Here is a 14,097-nt window from a genome sequence, read left to right as displayed (position 1 = left end):
GCACACCGAGCCGCTAGAGGTCGCCAAAGTGCCGGTGTGCAAATCGTCCTCAAGAGGGCCCACGTGTGGGCCGTTGCATGCTAAGAGGTAAGGTATTCAAATGTATTTTCTTTATTTCATTTGCAAAGCTATTAGATTTTTGGGGGGGCTGTCTGGAGATTAAATAATATTAAATATTAGGGATGTCCCGATCGCCTTTTTTTTCTCCCGATCATGTGATTTTGAGTATCTGTCGATACCGATCTTTCCCGATCCGATCTTTCACATTAGTAACCAATTTGACGCATTTTTGTCAGAGACTGGCGAAGCGAGACAAGCCCCTCTGTTCCCTTGAAATAGCCCCAGTCGAGCGCGGCGGCTCGCATTACATTCACCATACGAGAAATATGCAAAGTTTCAATCTGTTGCAGTGTTAGCACTTGGTTGGCTAGCAGCTAGCAGTGTTAGCACTCGGATGGCTAGCAGAGCCACTTAGCCAGTTAGCTCCCATTAGCAATCCTAGCACTAGTAGAATACGGCGATTCCACTCAGAAAAACAGTCAACATTAGCGTTTGCACTTTCCTTGAGTTGACTGCGTCATCCTGATGTACCACGTTGTGTGTATCCCTCCGTCTCGGTCCCACCTTGACGTTGAATCGATATCCCACGCGGGCACTTCTCTATGCGTTCCATCCGTCCGTCCTTTGGCGGCGCGCGTCCAACGTTGAACGCACGTGGAACGTGTGCGTATTGGACTGGCTTCGGTTTCAATTTTAAAATGCTTCCAAACTTCTGACATTTTGTCTAGCTGCTCAGGTGTTATGAGTTATCAGGTGGACCTGCCGGTGTTTTGGGAGCGACGCGTTGTGAGGTCTCCTATTTTCGGCCCATGTCACTGTCGTGCGACGGTGTAAATCAAAGGAAATGCATTTGTTTTGGGGGGCGGCTACGTGGCGTAGTGGGCAAGGTGCTCGCCACGAATGCGGAGACGCTGGGCTCGCCCAGCGCTCCACATTGCTTTCAGTTTAGCTGGTCGTTCATACTAATACACATTGGCCGTATTAGGGGGTGGGAAACTGATGGGTGGGGATCGGGCGTTGTGGACAGCAACTCCTACAGGTCGGTTGGTGCGCCTGCGCAGTAGAATCAGGAAGTGTCGGGGGCAGCGTGAGCCTCCCACGCGTTACTCCTCGCCACTGAGAGATCGAGCTGCGCAGGTGAAAAGATGCGACTGCTGTTACCTCAAGTACCGGAGGGGACTTGTGCTATGTATGACTTAGTCCACATTGCAGCCGGCTTGTGGGAGGCAAGAAACAGCGTTCGTGACAGGGGAGGGTTGAATTGGATGATACGAAATTGGGATGGGAGAAAAATATAGAAAAATGGGAGAAAAAGTGGATAAAAAAAAAAGGAAATGCATTTGTTTTGGCATTCTTCTGCTCTGTGTGACAATAAATAAATGAATGATGATATGTAATTTAAAACCAAAACTAAGGCCTCAGTATGAGTTTAAGACGTGAACATGGTCATGATCCTCGGATCGGGACATCCCTATTAAATATATTAAATGTTTTTGTATTCAAGTGTTTTTTTGTGGGGCTACCGGGAGCTCGCGTCTAGCGAGAGCTTGTATGGAACGTGCAATAATTTAAATTGGCGCATAAGTGCAGCCACTGTTGCTACAGTATGTGGTTTTTCTTTTCGATAGTATGGTTGTGAAAATTGGTATTACATTTCATTACTAAGTGGTATTAAAAAGGTCTTAAAAAGTCTTAAGTTTGACTTTACATTTACTTGTAATAATTAACTTTATATAGCAAACATTTTAACACAGTTACCAAGTTCTTCATAAGAAAATAAATACAAGTAAATGGAACCAAATTACAGTATAAAGATCATGCAATGACACATTAGAAAATAGAAATACAGAGGCATAAATGAGAGTATAAATAAAACCATAGTAGAATTACAAGATTGAAGACCAAAAAACAGGCCCCCACCCACCTCCTCCACCCACCGTTCTTACACCATCCACTACATAATCTCTTTCACTGTAGGATGGATGGGCCGATTAGTCCAGTGGGCCGCCATCTTTACGCACCTGGTCCCATTGTACAGGAAGCTGCGTACATCGGGGGGGGGGGGGGGGGGTGTTATATAGTGTTGGAGTGGCCGTGTGCGTCACACCAGCGTCTGTTTCCTGGCTGAGAAGCTTCCAGGATGATTGTTTTGTAAATCCAGACTGAGGCAGCTATTGTTCCCACAGGCCCTGGGACACATCCATCTAGAGTCTAGACACCAACTAACAAACACCAATACAAACTACTAGTTCTGGATTTTGATGGCTTAAAGGTAGAGTCTTTAATGCCATCAAACAGCGGCCTCTAGGTAAAAGAGCCTTACTTGGTATTGCACTTTGTTGACATTGTTTTGCTTTGGTCTGATGCGTGAGTTGTCGTTTTAGTACTGTGAACGTATCCAACCCTCTCTTGGTCTTGGCAGAGCCTGAGGCATGACCTCCCCCCCACCCTCTATACCCACCCAACTCCAACCCACACATCAGACCAAAACAAAGCATGTAAACACAGTACCAAGCAGGGCTATCTTGTTAGAGGTCACTGTTTGATGGCATTACAGATTCTACTTTTTAATTTTTTTAATACATTTTTTATAAAGTTGCACCATGCAGTTTTAACTCATTGACGGCCAAACACATATCTCGTGTTTCACCGCGAGCGCCAAAAACGTAATATCTCGTTTTTAGATCCTTTGATATTTTTTTATTTGATCCCCGTTCTATACGGTCAGCCGGATCTCTCTAGGTGACCCTGGCTGGATTATTTTGGAAATGGCTGATGTTTAGCGTGTAATAAACTACAAACTACAGTGTGTAGAAACAAACTATTTTTTACATGTTGGACTAGAAATAGTGTCTGTCAAATGAGCCATACTATTGTCTCCATAGCTATAATATAGAATATACAATAGCTCCGCAAAGATCGTGAAATATTGTGAAAATGGTCAAGAAAAGCTGGCGCTAGCCAATGCAAATGGGGAAAGCTGGTGGCGCTCAAAGAGTTAAGGGGAAAAACATCACTTCTGAAATGTCAAATATATATAATTATATTTATAAAGATATATCTTTTCAGGATGGAATATATATATAAAGAGAAAAATTGGATCGCTGTAACGCTGTTTGAAAGTAGAAATGATCTGTTGCCTGTGGTCGTCCTACCCTCCTGCCCTCTTACCCCCTACCCTCCTGCCCTCCTACCCCCCTGCCTTCCTACCCTCCTGCCCTCATACCCCCTACCCCCTGTACCATACAAACTAGCATCTTACAAGGTTAATGTTGGTACATTTTGTTTCAGAAGCTTATTTTTGGGGGATTTGTGTTGAGATTAGAAAACAATTTCAAATATTTCAAACTAATTCTAAGGGGTAATATTTCTCTCTTGAACACTCTTTTGGCCGGGGGAAATGGCTTAAAACTGAAATTTAGATTTTTTTTATATATTCTTTAGGAGGACAGAATAATGTGTGATGTTTTACTCGTATAGGGTAATGTAGGGTTTCCCTGAGAGATTTCAGGCTGGCATTTCCCAGAACTTGTAGTAATAGTTTACAATTGTCTAAACTACCAAGATTTCCTGATTGTATAGCTTTTGTAAAAATATGATACATTATTTTGTGATGAATTGTCAAATGATGTTTTGATATTAGTCATTTCAGACCATATTTCTTATAAATCCCCAAAAAATTTATCAATATTTGGACTTCACGGTTGTTCTGGGTGAGATTGGGACTTCTGTGATAATAAGCCGAATGTCTTGACAGCTTCTCTCGTTCCTCTCCATTGCAGATCCCAACTTTGTCAGAACCTTTCTGACGACCTACAGGTCCTTCTGCAAACCCCAAGAGCTGCTGGACCTCCTCATAGAGAGGTGAGAGCTGCTGACTGATGTGTCTGTCCCCGGTCCAACCACACACCTGGATCTTTTTGATACTTTGTGTCAATGAAGTCATTCTACATTTAGGTGTAGTGTACAGTGTAGTGTAGTGTACACACACACTAGGGCTGCAACGATTAGTCGACATAATCGACGACGTCGTTCATAAAAACTCGTCGATGGCGACTTTTTGCGTTGATGCGTCGTATTACATTTTCTTTTTTATTAATTAATTTTATAATCTTTTTTTTTTGCACTACCTATCTTTGTGAAAGTGGCTTCTCAGCTCTGGTCCAGCTGAAGACAAAGCAGAGGAACAGATTGGACATTGAGCATGACCTCAGAGTTGCTTTGTCTACCATCACCCCAGACTTTGAGACTCTTGTCAGGAGCAAACAACATCCCCAGTTATCCCATTAGTTCCCTGGGATGTTAAGCTAAGAAGTCTGCTAAGAAGGATATATTATTTATATTATTATTATTATTATTATTATTATTATTATTATTATTATTATTATTATTATTATTATTATTATTATTATTATTATTATTATTATTATTATTATTATTATAATTTTATTTCATTGTGTTTTTAGCCCTAGTTGCACTTTTGTTGCAACCCCAGTTATCCCATTAGTTCCCCCAAACTTACTGTCGGTCTGTTATGTTAAGCTAAGAAGTCTGCTAAGAGCCCGGAAAATTAGCCGTGCCCACAGGAAGCAGAGATGTAGGGTGACAGAAATAATCGTTAGATTAGTCGACTAATCGAAAAAATAATCGACAGATTAGTCTACTACCAAAATAATCGTTAGTTGCAGCCCTAACACACATACACACATATATATATACATACCTACACACACACACACACACACACACACACACACACACACACACACACACACACACACACACACACACACACATATCCATACATGTATGTATACATACACATAAATGTACATAAGTATATTTTAAATCTATTTTTCTTTTAAATAAAGAAAAACCCAGTATAGATGTTTCTGATCCTAGATTAGTATACCTATCCATCCATCCCTCTATCCATCCAGCCATAGTATACATCCAATATCCATACCTACCCGTACCCACATAATAATAAAAAATAAATAGATAATAATAATAATAGTTACAAAGAAAAATAAACTAGAAAAAAAAGATTTGTATCTTGAGTTACAAAGGAATGCAATTTCTGTTATGCAAATCAGAATTCCAGGGTTACTACGTAAGATACATATAAGTAATCTCAGGGCTTTCCCTATACCAGGGCTATTCAACTAAATTGTTCAGGGGGCCACATTGTCAGAAACCCAAGGGGCCAGGGGCCGGACTGCCACGGCGCCTCCCTGTGCTATGAATATAATATACACTTGACACAACACGCAACCACATTTTCACAACTTTTATTTAAAGGGGAACTATTTTACTATTTCTTTCACTATTTGGGCACTTTTACACAATTCCTGTGGGTTTATGGAACACCTCTGTAATTTTTATTTTTTTAATTCATTGTTTTGTATTTCTAATCAAGTACTCAAAAACAGCATTTTTCTACCTCAAGATCTTAAGCCGTTTTGAGCCTCATGGGCTCCAACCACAGTGGGAACTGTGTGGAAACTCAGCTGATTATCATGCAGCGGTGTCTCTCTGACATCACAAATCAGCACATTTTCAGATGACTCAGTTCAGTGAGGGTGAATATTGTGAGAGGAGAATTGGAAGAATGCGCCAATATGAGAATTAGAGACATAGATCATATTAATATAAGTCCACATAGCTAGGAAACAATGCTAAACACTGAAAAAGGCCATTTATAAGATAGTTCCCCTTTAACTACATTGCAAAAGTAGTATACTTTTCAAAAAAAGTGCTTCATTTATGTGCCACATCTGCAACATCTCCTGCAAAAAGTGCTTCATTTATGACTGTGCAACAACTGCAACATCTCCTGTGCATCTGAACATTCTAACATCAACACTTGAACAAAAAAACACATTTATAGTGCAGCTGAGCTTATGAAAAAGTGCTTAATTTCTGTGCAACAACAGCAAATCACAGCATCTTATTAGCACTTATTGTCGACTCTTAACTCTCAAACATCAGGGAGGTGGGGGCAGACAGGCCTAGCCTACATACACACATCTAATGAGAGCGATTGCACTTCTTTGACTGGGCAATGGCAGAGAAAGAGGGTTCATAGGAAGTGAGGGCTACCCGCAAAGCGCAAACAGTGATGCAAATGCTCATTTGTCAAGGAGGCACGGTTGCTTGTTTTAATGGCATTCATGTGAGAGAAACTGGATTCACAGGTGTATGTTGAGCCAAACATTGTTAGCACAGATATTGCCAGCGTTTTTATTTTGGGGAATGTCTTGACATGAATACACTTTATCCAAAATTTTGTGGTGGATTCATTCTAAAGTGCCTGCTTCAGAGCAGATGATGCTTGCATGTCAATTATTTCAAGTTGCAGGAGACCTTCATCAATGTGAAGTGATGCAAGGAACTCTTGTCCTTTTGTGGAAATAGCAGCTACATTGGCAAATGGGTTGCTCACAAAATGCATCAATTCTCTGGACATGTCAAATTCATCAAATCGACTTGCAAAGTTTTCCCTCAATTTATCAATGAAATCTGTCATTAATTGAGTGACTTTTGGCTCAATTGTGCGTGTTAACGTTGACATGAAAAGAAAAAAGTAATTTTTTTTTTCTTTTTTTTTTTTTTAATTATCATGTAATCTTTGGCGGGCCGGTCAGAATCATCCCGCGGGCCGGATCTGGCCCGCGGGCCGCCAGTTGAATAGCCCTGCCCTATACAATGGCATAGGGGTGCAGTGCCACTATGACAATGTGCCACTATGTGTTTAAGAAATAAAATAAATAATAATTCAAAAATATATATATATTATTTTTTTTTGCAGTGAAAACTTGGGGCCAGCTTATACTGTATACACTGTACTTAAATACAGAACTTATTTTGTTAGCTATTTTATTGAAATTATGTTGTTAAATTGCAGGACATTTCAGCAAATTGCTTTCTTTATTGCAAATTTTTTGCCACCCGGATGGCAACATCATTGTACCTCCAGTGCCTTTAGAAAGAGTGTTGACAGAGTTATTTTTAGAAACCCTCCACCCCCAAATGGTTGACTTTTCTCTTTGGAAAACCGCGCACAGGTTCGATATCCCAGAGCCCAAGCCGACGGAGGCGGACCAGATGGCCCTGGAGAACGGAGACCAGCCGCTGAGTGCCGAACTCAAACGCTTCCGCAAGGAATTCGTCCAGCCTGTCCAGCTTAGGTACCCCACCTATCCACAACCACCTCCTCCACTGTTACCCTCTTATATATCAGGCAAAAAATTGGGCTAGTTTTGCATAACACGCTTGACGATTGCATACCCAAAGTAATTTGCCATTTATTATACTTTATACTTATAGCACATGCATGAGTCTGATCTCTTTTGAAAGGAAACATTCTGAACTTTCTTCCACAACAGAGGAATCACTCTGAGTGCTAATGAAATAGTTCAAGTTCAAGTTTCTCAAGTTTCTTTAAGTTTCTTTAATAGTTGTCATACAGAAGTACAGAATACTTTCATACAAAATGCTTCTTACTGTTACGCTCCAGAGACTGTGCTAGACAAGATAGTATCAAATAACATAGTATAGCATGTAATTTAGAAGAAGAAAATGAGGTCACAGTGTTCGGTATAGACATATGTACAATGTTCTGAGTTACCATATAATATACAATACTATGCAGTGTACTAATGTACAGTACTATATAGTGCAAAGCAGAAATGGGATGAGGTACAATTTAGGTACAATTTACAGTAAGGTGTACGAGTTGTAGTGCAATCCTTCATCAATAAATATAAAGTGTGGGGAGTGGGTGCTACAGTGTGTTTGTTTAAAGTGGGTGTGTGCTATAAAGTGTGTGGAGTGGGTGCTACAGTGTGTTTGTTTAAAGTGAGTGTGTGCGTGTGGATGTGTGTGCTATGTGCGTTTGGTGGTTGTTGTTGTGTAGTGTTCATTGTTCGTTGAGCAGCCTGATGGCCTGGGGATAGAAGCTTCTTCTGAGTCTTTCTGTGCTCGCCTTGAGACTCCGGTATCGCTTGCCTGACCGCAGCAGTTCAAAGAGGCAGTTGTTCGGGTGACTGGAGTCTTTAATGATTCTCTTAGCCTTGCCCTTGCAACGCTTGTAGTAAATGTTCTGGAGGGTGGGGAGCCCCCCTCCAATTGTGCGTTCGGCTGAACGTGTCACTCTTTGTAGTCTGCTTCGGTCTTGTGCAGTGCTATTCCCAAACCAGGAGGTGATGTTGCCGGTCAAGATGCTCTCTATTGTACATGAGTAGAAGTTCTTAAGGATCTTCTGACTGACTTGGAACTTCCTTAGGCGCCTGAGGAAGTAGAGGCGTTGTCGTGCCTTCTTCACAACACTGTCAATGTGTGTGGTCCATGTCAAGTCCTCGGATATGTAGGCTCCGAGGTACTTAAAGCTGTTGACTCTCTCAACCGGTGCCCCGTCGATGCTGAGGGGGCTGTAGTCCTTGACCCCCGACCTCCTGAAGTCCACAATCATCTCCTTTGTTTTGCTGACGTTCAGGGAGAGGCTGTTTTCCTGGCACCATCCCGCCAGGACCTTGACCTCTTCCAGGTAGGCCCTCTCGTCGTTGGCAGAGATCAGGCCCACCACCACTGTGTCGTCAGCAAATTTGATGATTGTATTGCTACTCCGCTGAGCCACACAGTCGTGTGTGTACAGGGAGTAGAGGAGGGGACTCAGAACACAGCCCTGGGGGGCCCCTATGTTGAGGGTGATGGATGAGGAGGTGCAGTTGCCTGCTCTCACCGCCTGGGGTCTGCCAGTCAGGAAGTCCAAGACCCACTGGCAGAGGTCATAGTTCAAGCCCAGGTCCCTGAGCTTGGCTATGAGTATGGAGGGGACTATGGTATTGAATGCCGAGCTGTAGTCGATGAATAGCATTCTCACATAGTTCCCCTGCCTCTTGTCCAGGTGTGATGCTGCTGTGTGCAGCACATGGGCTATGGCGTCCTCCGTGGACCTGTTGGGGCGGTATGCAAATTGCAGGGGGTCCATGTTGATGGGGAGGGAGGAGCAGATGTAGCCCTTTACTAGCTTCTCAAAGCACTTCATGGCTATGGAGGTGAGAGCTACAGGGCGGTAGTCGTTGAGGCAAGCAGGCTTGGATTTTTTGGGTACAGGGATAATAGTGGACTTCTTCAGGCAGGTGGGGATGACAGCCTGTTCTAAGGACAGGTTAAATATGTCAGTGAATACTGGGGCCAGTTGGTCGGCACAGACTTTTAGGACGCGGTCGGGGATGCCGTCCGGACCTGCTGCCTTCCTGATATTCACTTTTTTAAAGGTCCGCCTCACCTCATGCTCTGTTACCCTGAACACTGCGCCTCCATCAGCAGCCGACCCCCCCCCCCCCCCCCCCCCCCCCCCCCCCCATTGCCGTGGCTTGTGAGCTGGTGTTGTTATTACCAGCATCAAACCTCGCATAGAAGGTATTGAGGTCATTTGCTAAGGAGATGTCACTGTTCAGTTTGAGGGAGGCGCCTTTGTAGTCTGTCATCGTTTTGAGCCCCTGCCACATAGCTCTAGAGTCAGCTTGTTCAAACTGGAGTTCAATTTTATCCCTGTAGCGCCGTTTGGCCTCTGACACTGTCCTCCTTACGTTGTATCGCGCCACCTTGTGGTCATTCATGTTGCCTGCCACTAGGCCGTCGTTGTATGCTTTGGTGCGCTCTCTCAGAGCTTCACGGACGGATTTGTCTACCCAGGGTTTTTGATTTGGGTAAACTCTCATTTTGGTAGTGGGGATTGTTTCTTCCACCAAAGTACAAACATAGTCCAGCACTGTCTCCGTGTAGACATTAATGTTATCTGTGTCGCGGAACACATTCCATTTTGTGCAGTCAAACGCAGACTGGAGCGTCTCCTCTGACGTCAAATCCCATTTCTGCACCTCTCGCGAGACTACAGGAGTACTTTTGATTCTCTGTTTGTACATTGGTGAAAGAAAAATGGACGCGTGATCTGATTTACCAAAGCCACTATCAGAATGAGCCTTGTAGCCACCTTTAAATTGCGTGTAACAGTGATCTAGGATGAGCTACAGAGGTTTGAACACACTGAAAAAGTTTTGTTTACTCACATTTCTGTGAGTAAACTTGTTGCCATATGCCTGTTTTTGAGTTCCAGCTGTGAGGTAGGAGCTGGAAAACATAACTGTTCCATAGCCTGAAGTCTTATCTAATACAGGTCCAAAGTTTATAACAATCCCACATGTCAAATGACGCTCGTCGGATGTTTCATCTTGTAACCCGAGACTGGAAGCACGCAATAGGTAGAGTAGGGTGAAGATTGAAAGGCGGCAAATTCAACTTTTTTTTAACAGTTTTAAGAAACAAGGATTCTAGGTGACAGAGGTTGATGGTTCTTTGGTTGATTGCTCATATCTTGCCCCTCTTTCCCCAGAGTACTGAATGTCTGTCGCCACTGGGTGGAGCACCACTTCTACGACTTTGAGAGGGACGCACATCTTCTCAAGCGGCTGGAGGACTTCATAGCTTTAGTCCGAGGTGGGTCGGGATGGGAGGTTTTCTATGTAGGAACAGTTGACAAACACACTTACTTTACACAGTACAACATTTCACACCTGATCTGCTGATCTGTGAGAAGAGATTGTATCTAAGCTAGGAGCAACGTTAGCTACAGTCTTCGCATTTGCAGGAGTTTTGTCTTGGTGATAATGGTGTCAAGACATTGCTCTGTTTTAGAGAAAATGGATAAATAAATAAAGAATTGCAGTAACTAGTTAGTCTAGTTTAGCCACACCTGAATGTGCTAAACCTCCAGTTAAACACACCGGTGTTAAGCTAGCTAATGTTACCCTAGCTCAAGCAAACTAGCTAATGTTACCCTTGCTCAAGCAAACTAGCTAATGTTAGCTGATGACTAGCATATACCCCTCTGTTACGTACCCCAGTAAGGAGATGCAACACAAGGCCACAGACAGGGTAGGTGAGGGTTGTTGGATTCTGATCAATCAGCCAGTATCACGTCTTCGTCTGTTTGGCTTGTGTTCTCATCTCCATCCACTGACCTCTGCGTTGTGTTTGTTTCTCTCCGACGTCTTATATACTGGCTGTACAATCCTTATCTTTCCCCGTTAATGCAATCCGCAACCATAATAATTCACCACCTTCGTAAGAATTCGACACCTTGACAGCATGATACCTTTCTTGGAAAAGCGTTGTTTATTAAATAAACAGAACCTCATAATCAGATGTTATCAGATTGTATTGTCATTGCTATCGCCTCTTCTGGTATTCAGTCCAATAGTGGCTCAGGCCTTGTCGTTAGCCAAAACCCTCCTTGTGTTAGTTGAAGCTAATGATGATGTGGCATTTCCCCGCCCCCCCCCCCCCCCCCCCTCTCTGTGATGAGAGGAGGGAGCCGTCTCAAAGTCTCTGATGGTGTCTTCTCTCCCGTGGGATTCGTTTCTTTGGTCTGCCCTAGTCTGTCTAGTCTGCCTTACACCCGGAAACACTGCAAATTTATAGGATCTTCGTCATAGCAACGACGGCCTCGCCCCTCTCCTGGTTACTATGTGCCGCTGCCATGACAACTGCTTTAACCCTCTTGTAACCAGGAGGCTTAGGGCATATAACAGACGGACACAGCAATTATATTTAATATAATTATCTTTATTGAATGCTATGTTAAAAGAAAGAGTAAGTTGAATTTCATACAAAACTATCACCATGTATAAATACGCACAGAGAGACAGACTGAATTCACATACACCCTAATCTGAAGTAGCTCAAACAGTGACCACCTATTGACAAGGACCACCACCTGTCATGACACAGAAATTACACAATGAATATATTAACATCTCATATATCACAACAATTAACATTGAAGCATGACAGTAGTTCAAGATAGGGCTGCAACGATTAGTCGACATAATCGACGACGTCGATTATAAAAAATCGTCGACGAGAAATTGTTGCGTCGATTAGTCATAAAAAAAAAATTAAATAGTTTTTTTTTTTTTTTTTTTTTTTTTATTGTGCACTACCTATCTTTGTGAGAGTGGCTTCTCAGGGTTCCAGACAACATCATAACATGATGATCCCATAGCAAATTTTGGACATTGAAAACATTGTTCCCCTGCAGGAGATGATGATCAGACTAGACACACAATACATTACACACGCACTCCTCTCACTCACACACAGCGATCAGAGTAAGACACACACATACACACTCCTCTCACTCACACACAGCGATCAGAGTAAGACACACACACATACACACTCCTCTCACTCACACACAGCGATCAGAGTAAGACACACACACATTCACACTCCTCTCTCTCACACACAGCGATCAGAGTAAGACACACACACATTCACACTCCTCTCACTCACACACAGCGATCAGAGTAAGACACACACACATACACAAATTACACAGTACACACCTCTCACTCACACAGCGATCAGAGTAAGACACACACACACAAATTACACAGTACACACACTCCTCTCACTCACACAGCGATCAGAGTAAGACACACACACATACACACACACACGGACTCCTCTCACACACAGCAAACAAAAGTTATTTAAAGTACACTTCCACTTTAATTTGTATTATTTAATTTATTTATCTTGTTATGAGTGATTGCTGTATTGTTCTTCAAATACATTTTCATTTAAAGTGGCTTAAAGATCCAAATTCAAATGTTTCATGAGTCATTATTTTAATTTGCTATGGGATCATCATGTTATGATGTTGTTGTTTGGTCCTGACAAGAGTCTCAAAGTCTGGGGTGATGGTAGACAAGCAACTCTGAGGTCATGCTCAATGTCCAATCTGTTCCTCTGCTCCGTCTTCAGCTGGACCAGAGCTGAGAAGCCACTTTCACAAAGATAGGTAATTAAAAAAAAAAAAAAAAAAAATGTGTTTGTTGTTGTTTACATTGGTTTTCGATTAGTCGACTAATCGAAAAAATAATCGGCAGATTAGTCGACTACCAAATTAGTCATTAGTTAGTTGAAGGGTTTCATACGAGGACGTTAGTAATTGATAATAAAAACCTGATACAAAACCTCCCAATGTATCTCTTTCATAGAAAAATTTGTGGTATCTGTGGTGTTCAATTGGTATGAGTAATGGAACACCGTGAGATCTCATACAAAGTCGTAACTGTATGTAAAAAAGCCATGTGGACTCGGTGAGGTTAAACTTTATGCATATTTCGACATAACTACAGAGGCCCTTGTTATTAAAAATATCCCCTAATGAGTGTATGCCTTTCTCTTCCCATATAGGGAATCTTATAGGTCGTTTTCCCATTAAGAGAGCATTGTTATTGAATATGGGAGTGTGATTATGCCATACTTGAGGGTTAGGAAATTTCCTTTGTGTTTCCCGCCATGTCCTGATTGCATGGGTAATTATTGGGCCAAATTCTCGCTCACAATGCTTGATTGAAAGTTTAGTGTATGCTATGTCTTTCAATCTCTGTGGGGCTACTATGTTTTCTTCTAATTTTCTCCAAGATACCAAAGCCTCGGGGTCAAACCATATCTTCTTCAATGGTCTTAATGTGAAGGCATTAAAATATTGTAAAAAATCTGGGACTGCCATGCCACCGTCTGCTTTATTTCTCTGTGCTGTGGATCTTTTTATGCGAGGTGGTTTGTTATTCCAAATAAATTTGTATGTGGAGGTTTGTAATCTTTTCCAGTAGCCCTCTGGAGGAGGTAACGGAAGCATTGAGCTGAAGAAATTGATTCTTGGTAATACATCCATCTTAACTATTGATACCCTTGCCTGTACTGAGTTTTTAAGTTTTGCCCACCTGTCCAGGTCGTCTTTGATTTTGTTCTGTATTTTTGTGTAATTGTGCTTCACCGTTTGTCTTATGGTGGGAAATATTTCCACACCCAAGCATCTGAAATGTTTGACCATGGGTATCGCACCTGGGAGGGTTGTCTCTTTTTTTGCACTGGTGTTAAGAGGAAGAAAAGCCGACTTAGGCCAATTTATTTTAAATCCCGATAAATCACCAAAGTTCTCTATCAACTTGAGTATAA

The 14,097-nt window shown here is 42.3% G+C and overlaps 1 protein-coding gene across 1 annotated transcript in view; it reads left to right on the top strand.

Moving 5' to 3' along the window:
- sos1 (son of sevenless homolog 1) overlaps positions 1-14,097 on the top strand; it is a 249,486-nt gene that overhangs the window by 153,776 nt on the left and 81,613 nt on the right. Inside the window, exons 11-13 of the mRNA XM_084319043.1 lie at positions 3,843-3,924; positions 7,128-7,250; positions 10,460-10,563. Of these exons, the coding sequence (XP_084175169.1) occupies positions 3,843-3,924; positions 7,128-7,250; positions 10,460-10,563 (309 nt within the window). The remainder of the gene's footprint in view (positions 1-3,842; positions 3,925-7,127; positions 7,251-10,459; positions 10,564-14,097) is intronic.

Source organism: Notolepis coatsorum, assembly GCF_963971535.1.
Source record: "Notolepis coatsorum genome assembly, chromosome: 7".
NCBI lineage: Eukaryota > Metazoa > Chordata > Actinopteri > Aulopiformes > Paralepididae > Notolepis > Notolepis coatsorum.
The sequence above is the reverse complement of the archived record's forward strand: the minus strand, read 5'-3'. Positions and strand labels throughout refer to the sequence as shown.